The 7,324-nt window shown below is 40.0% G+C and overlaps 1 protein-coding gene across 1 annotated transcript in view; it reads right to left on the bottom strand.

The window, feature by feature from the left end:
- Window positions 1-677: 677 nt before the first annotated feature.
- The window catches only part of LOC111400658, a 9,961-nt gene continuing 3,314 nt past the window's right edge, over window positions 678-7,324 (bottom strand). The window contains exons 6-10 of the mRNA XM_023028070.1: window positions 6,813-7,045; window positions 3,922-6,181; window positions 2,443-3,781; window positions 1,688-1,771; window positions 678-1,261 (exon numbers count right to left, since the gene is read on the bottom strand). Of these exons, the coding sequence (XP_022883838.1) occupies window positions 1,197-1,261; window positions 1,688-1,771; window positions 2,443-3,781; window positions 3,922-6,181; window positions 6,813-7,045 (3,981 nt within the window). The 3' untranslated portion in view covers window positions 678-1,196. The remainder of the gene's footprint in view (window positions 1,262-1,687; window positions 1,772-2,442; window positions 3,782-3,921; window positions 6,182-6,812; window positions 7,046-7,324) is intronic.

The following is a 7,324-nucleotide window of genomic DNA, read 5'->3' as shown; positions in this document are numbered from 1 at the left end:
TATAAACATTTGCTTTTCTGTTGTTCATGTTATTTATTTTCTTATTACTAATTTATTTTACCTTATTAATAGTGAATTCTGTGCCGTCTGCATATTTTGGATCTTGCTCCAAGATGAATGATGAGGATGTTGATGAAGAGGTATTTTTCTTTATTAGATAATGTAAATTTTAATCGTAGTTATTATAATGATATTGATTACAATATTCTTTTGTTTTTCAGGATCCATCTTGTGTGATCTCTACTTCTGTTGATGAAAGAAGTTATGAAGTCTGAAAAATGACAAATTTTGAATCAAAAAATGAATTTTAGTACAATGACAATGTAATTTTAATTGCAATTGTTCTTTTTTTTTTGGACAGTGTTTCGACTTTCGAATGTTTATTTTAGACATTGACTTTATTAAAAAAAAATAAAAAATTATATGGGACAAGAAATGGGACAGACCCCCGCCCCGTTTTAAGTGGTGCGGCGCAGGGGTACCCCGCCCCACTGCCATCCCTATATATATATGTGTGTGTGTGTGTGTGTGTGTGTACACACACACAGAGTTAGGGTCCTATATTCACACACACACAGAGTTAGGGTCCTATATTAGGTAATTATATAAACTAGGAATCTATATAATTAATCCCTATAATTAGGCCTTGCCTTATTTACATCCTGTAACACAGAAAATAAAAAATAGGAGTCTTGTATCCATCGATGTACTTGTAAATGGTTGGTTGAGACTAATCTCGAATACACATTTATCCCTGTTAGTGCTAGGGCAATGGTTCACTTCGTCCATACAGTAAATTAACGAATAGGGTTGCACGATACCTTTGATTCACTTAATGAATCTCAGTTCCGCCAAGCAAGGGGGAGATGCGATCACACAAATAACCATCTATTACACTGCATAATCAGATTAACTCTCCTGTGTGATGTTGACATTTGATTCTGGTGTGTATATTGCACAAGTTAAGAGCAGACAGCAACTGCAGAAAGAATGCTTTTTAACTACCAAAATCACGTTGCTGTTCTGCCCATTGGAACTGTTCACTCAACACGATATACACATGCTTTCCGACAGGAAAACAAGAAATAAGATCCCCAAGAAGAAGGCAGCCATCCTTGACATACAAAATTGTAACTCTCATAATCTCACATTTAGAATCCTCCATGCCCCCATCAATGGAGAAATCCTCAAGAGTGTTATTTAGGCCTCGAGTCGTTTCCCTTGCTCCGGAATGTTGATAATGAGAAAAATGACCTTGGAGCTGCAAAACGAGGATGATTAAAAAATAATAATAAAATAATCAGAATTTCACGAGAAATTCTACTAAGAAACTTTTCGCTTAAACCAATTATGATTTCAAGTTATGTCCTATGCAGAAGCCATAAACAGACCAGACAATCATTATGGTCTTTTGAAGCCCAATTTCATTTATTTACTTTTTTCTAGGCCGTTTTAAAAGCAAGTCAAACTTACTAAAGTTAAGAAAACATGATTCTTATAGTTATGTTTTAAACTAACAAAACTTACTGTGTAGGAAAGTTACTTTTTAAGCACAGCCAAACATGTTTGATATAAGCAACAGTACCAATGTAAAGTCTGATATGTAGTGATGCATTTATTTCTTCAGTTCATAACATATATCAAGTTGCAGCAAAGGAAAGTAAACAAGAAGATATTCTGAAGTCACCTTTTATTGAGCTTACGGATATATGATCCTCCCTCAGTTTGAAGTTAGCCACAGGTGCAGGAATTGAACTGTCTGAAGATTGAACTGTATGAAGGAAAAGATACAAATAAATCAAGTCCAAACTAGTACGCTCTATGGTCTAACCTTTGCTTTGAATATTGAACAAAAGAAGGAGGAGGGGGGGGGGGGGGGGGGGGGGGGGCGCTAATAATTTGTATTCGTTTGCTTCTTGGAAAGCAAATCTAAGCAGGTTGATGAAGCACCTGTTGGCAAGAAAATTCTATAAAAATGGAGAAAAAATATTGGAGGAGACATAATAAAGGGAGATAGAAAAACTCACGTTCTGTTTACACAATTTGATTTCAAGAGTGCCCACCTCATACCAAAATGTTCCAAACCATTGTTTGTATACAGAGTGCACATGAATTATATCCAAAGAAATTCCTCCATAGGAATCATTAGTATGCAGAGATTAACTTGCAGATATGATAAACGGTAATGAAAACTCAAAGAGCCTAGTGTGAAAATAAATTGTCGAAAATCAAGAAATAAAGTATCACGACTGGTTTTTCCTGCACTAGATAAGCTTTAACATGCCCCTCTTAGATATTTGTACTGGTAAATAATAAAGCCTCAAAGAGGTTATCCTTGTGAAATCGAACTCACACAAAACAGAACTTAAAAACTTGGCATGGTCAACCATTAATCCAGAAACAAAAGGGGAAGTCGACCTATAGTGTGAGATCATAATTCACCTTGTTCACTGAAAAACTCGCTTTCTGTGAAGCTATCATTGGAAGTTTGCCCTTGAGTAAATCCCATTCTTGACTTCCTCAGATCTTCCGATGACCTGTTGGAAGGATCACGTCCATCCTCTGTATCATCATCTCCTTCAGACGTGGTTGCAGAGATCCAATCAACCAAATTCTCTGAGCCACGACTTTTCCTCCCAAACTTCAACAACCGTTTAAATCCTTTAGTCATATCCTTGCGCGATATATTATTGGAAGAATGAGCTGCCCACATCGGCTTCTGAGCCGTTCCCCATTTCTTCCTCATTCGAGCTGCATCAGTCTCTATTTGGCTCAGAGAATGTGAGTTCCATGAGGCAGGACTACCTACTGGGGAGTCAACAAAGGCATCGACATCTGAGATCTCATGAGGATAAGAAAAGGGGTGTTGAGTGCGAGAGTTCCATGACAAAGGACTTTCTGCTGGCCAATCTTGCACCATAGAAGGCAATTCAGCACCCAAAGCCTGGTCCACTTGAGAAAATGATCTTATAGCATCACCATTTTCTGATCCTGAATTTTCCAACTTCTCTGATTCCAGTCTCAGTCTTGGTTTTCCACTGTCCAAGTCCTTATGACCTTTAGGGCTCATGGTGTCAAACTCTTCCTCTTCACCTTTTACTGTATTCCCCATTTCTTCTGGCCCAGAGGCCAAGTCATTATATTCCTCTTCATTATTTAGGAGCTCGGGGGTCATAGAGGTGTTCTTTGTAATACTAGATGTAGCAACAATGTCTGAAGGACTACCAATTTTGAGAAAAGGCTTGGTCTCAACACTCTTCACAACTTCCTTGTCAAATTTTAGTGGTGTCAAAACAGCATCTCCCGAGTCCGCAGGAGATATCTCCCTAAACTCACTGAGATTTGCATAGTTCTTCCTCAGTGACTGTGATCGGCGTGATCTCTCGACAATTGGTGCTTCTTCACTAGTGCTCTTGCTGCGGGCATAGTTTCTTAGTTGTGGTCGAGTTGTCTTACTGGCTGCTGAAGAAGGCTTGGTATTTTCTCTCCTCATGTCAAAGAAGTTTGGGACAGACTGCACGAGTGGATTTTCAGATTGCATTCTACGCTTCCCAGAACTGAGAATGGAAGCTTTGGCAGCAGATCGTGGGGCAGGGGCTGCTGAGGTACGAGGCATAGATGTGGATGAACTTTTAGCAGGTAGCTTCTTACCAGGTGCACTCCTGGATACACCATCTCCAAGAGAGTTCTCGCCCAAAGTGCTATCTTCACGAAGATGTTCCTGCTCTTCAAATTCTGATGCATCTTCATCATCTTCACTATTCCCAGAATCTATTTGTTTCTGTCAAAAGGAAACTTTTATGCGGGGGGTTAAAATCACAGAAGAGGAACTCCAGTAAACTCTTAAACGAACAAAATATACATATATGATGCTTCCAATTTTTAGTGGCATATATGTCTAGAAGACAACTATAAACCAACCTGCTCCCTTTTGATAATTGACCGGGTACTAAATGATCTGAGTCTATCGGCTCGTCGGTGAGCACTGGATACTGAATCCTGTCTATCTGCAGACCCTGAAAATTTGGCCTTCATCTCTGCCGCACTCCGCTCAAACCTATCCCGCATAGTTTTCAGCTCAGCTTCTTTCTCAGCTCTGTTGGAACCCCATTCTTCCCTTAGTTTTGCATCCCTTTTCAGCACATACATGTCATACAATTTCCCTCGAGAGCCTTCTGAAAAACTAAGCTCAGCATCGCCATACTTTTGATTATCAACCATTGTCATCAGCGGAGCAGCACCGAGCTTGGTCATGTTTTTAGCGCTCCCTGTAATTTCACTTGACAGGTAATTATCAGATAGTCGAGGAGGAGTGATATCTGCAACTGGTTTTGTGTAGGACAAACTAACTGCTGACTCACCTTGCACATCAGCTGACCTGTCTCTATGGGCAGAATTGGATTGATCTCCAGGAAGTTGTAGCTCAGCAAAGAGCTTCTCAAGCTCATTTGCTTTAATTTTTAACTCATCATTCAGCTCCGGGTTTCCTTTTGAAAGCCTCACCCTTTGCGTTTGTTCTGAAGTTGGGTTTAAAAATAAATCAGAACCATCCTGAGCCTCCGTCATCAATTTACCAGAGAATGGTGTTCTACTATTTCCATAAACAAAATTGCTTTTGTCTCTCCGAAGTAGTGACTTGTTCATCTGTTCAGGTGCCGAAACTAGTCTCTGAAACTTCAATTTCTGAAGTCCAGAATCTTCAACCTTTGATGCAGAACTACCAGATATTTTCTCAGATGAAATTGACTCTTTCTTTCCAGCTTCCTCAGAGTCCCCCGCAGATTTTTTACTGGTAACCTTTGATGCAGAAATACCAGATATTTTCTCAAACAAAATCGATTCTTTCTTTCCAGCTTCCCCTAAGTCCCCCGCAGATCTTTTACTGGACTGAGAAGACAAGGAACCTCTTTCAGCCCCTTTATAATGAGCAGCAAAAGCTTCTCTAATTCTTGATCCAACAGGGCCTTCAAACTGCCCAGAGTCTCCCACTGTTTTCTGAGGAGACTTTGAACATGACTGTGTAACAAGCTGGTCTCTCAATTCATCTTGTTCCTTCCAATTTGAAATTTCAACCTGCCGATCACCTTTGATTCCAAAAGTCCGAATCTGTGTCTGAAGAGCACCCTGATCCTTCTCTTCAGTAACCTGTGTCTCAGAAGCCACTCTCCCTTTTACCCCACCAAGCTCTTCACCACCCTTCAACTTTCCTTGATGCCTGAACCCTATCAGAACCTCTTCTTTACTCTCAGGGAAAGACCTGAACTCCTCTTCAGAATTTTGTCGATCATCAGCCTTCACAATAAATGACCTTGACTGAGACTTCTCATGCATTTGATCCATAGAACCATTAAATTCCATAGTACTAAAAATAGAATTTGACATATTAGATTCAGAACCATCATTCAAACTACTAAAAGAAGACGCATCTTTCAATCTGCAATCAAGGACCCGACCCGAAGCCACCCCTGGAATAATTCTTGACTCCAGCTTAACAGAACTTGCGATTGTATCATTCAAATTCAAAGCTTTTTTCTCATCAGACTTGGAAAGCAACCCCGAAGCATAGGATGGAGTGCACAGTGGGCTCTCAGTATCCTTCTTTTCAGCACTTAAGTCAATGCTCATGTCACTGGCGCCACTCCATCTCCTCAACACAGCTTTCTCTACAGCAGCTGGGGCAGATGACACATCAGACGACAGCCTCCGAAGCTCCACCGATTTCCGGACCACAGGTTTCCCACCACTCCCCAAAGTCTCCTTTTGTTTGTTCTCGAACAGGCTTATGCGGTCCTGCACGCTGAGTCGCCTCACATGATGACTTGTGCGAGTCAATTCAGTCTGATCAGCACTTGAACTCTCCTCTTTCTTCATTTCTTTTTCAACAACACCATCATTTTGTTTGTTTGAGTCATCTCTTTCACTGCTGGATTCTCTGCTGAAAGTGGGTTGTACTGGGAAGGATAGAGAAGGTGGCTTGGGCTGCTCACACGTGGAGGTATCTTCCTGATGTTGGATCTTGGCCGAAAGGGGCCCTGTGGGCTGAGGGAGGGAGGGATCCTCATCAATGGACATGTCTGACCCATATGAAGATCGGACAGCCCCATCCTGGGTTCCAGACCTCCATGGACTGATTAAATCTGCCCGCCTCTCGCTCAAAGATATATATTTGCTGCAGGCTTCACTGTGAAGAAACAAAAGAATTTTCTTAGTTCCTGAAATTATAGAATTTTTTATTTTACTAAAGGACGATAATTTTCCAGAACAGGAAAAGAATTCCCTCTATGTTGTGTTTCTTTTGCCTTTGAACAGGGGAAATGTGAATTTAATAGTTTTCTATTAAGTTATTGATGAATATTGATATACTATAGATATATTTTTTTCACCGTGATTTCTGAAAGTAATGACAAGATTCTTTTTCTTTTATGCATCTTGTAAGATAAAAATGATACGTGCAAACTGGATTCGGTTTCTCTTTTCCTTCCCCTTTCTGATTCCCTGTCAGAGAGGTGCAAACTGGAATGGAAAGAAGTGAGTAATTACAACCAGGATCTTGAAACCATATAAACGAAATTGAACTTGCTCCAAACTAGAAAAGTCCCAGGCCTGCTTCAACAAAGCAAAGTTTTGCAGATGTTCTTGCTATTTAACCAATATAATATGAGATCCATTTGGGCATGTGAGTTATATTATCTGCACTTGTGTACAACTGTGAGAAATGCATGTGTACCTTCTAGCAAACATTAAAAATATGGGATGGAGTGATCTAGAGTTGTGGCTGAATTGTGGAAAAACAAAGGAATTTATAGTCTTACTTTATGCGATGGCCACCAAAAAATTCTGCAAACATTTGAAGTTCAGAGACTGTGTCACCATTGAAACCTGCAGCGGCGGCACGAGCACAAGCCGATGTTAAGTCCTGTTGAGCTGTGACAAGCCGTACATCAATAGCTCTGAGTAATTCCTTCCTATATTGTTGAGACCACAGAAAACAAGAATCAACTCTCAGATTGGGAAGGAAAGAAAAAGAGAGAGAATCTTTGGTGGCCTTTCAACAGATTAACAAGAGCATATTTCATAAAAAGAAAAGCATGAAACATTTTACAACTAAAGACAACCTGAATAGGAATAAGCTTTGTCTAAGAGCATGTAACCAGGCTTGACTCCTGTTACAGTGCAACTAAATGTTCACGAGATTAATTTAATTATAGTTATCTGTGCCCTTCATAACTTAAAACTCTCAAATGCAACACGTATTTTGAGCTCAAATTTTCCAGCAAGAACCCACCTCATTAATGAAGTCAAGTTACCAAAAGGAAAAAAAAAA

Source organism: Olea europaea, chromosome 1 (genome assembly GCF_002742605.1).
Source record: "Olea europaea var. sylvestris chromosome 1, O_europaea_v1, whole genome shotgun sequence".
NCBI classification, from domain to species: domain Eukaryota; kingdom Viridiplantae; phylum Streptophyta; class Magnoliopsida; order Lamiales; family Oleaceae; genus Olea; species Olea europaea.
This window is presented reverse-complemented; position numbering and strand designations above follow the sequence as displayed.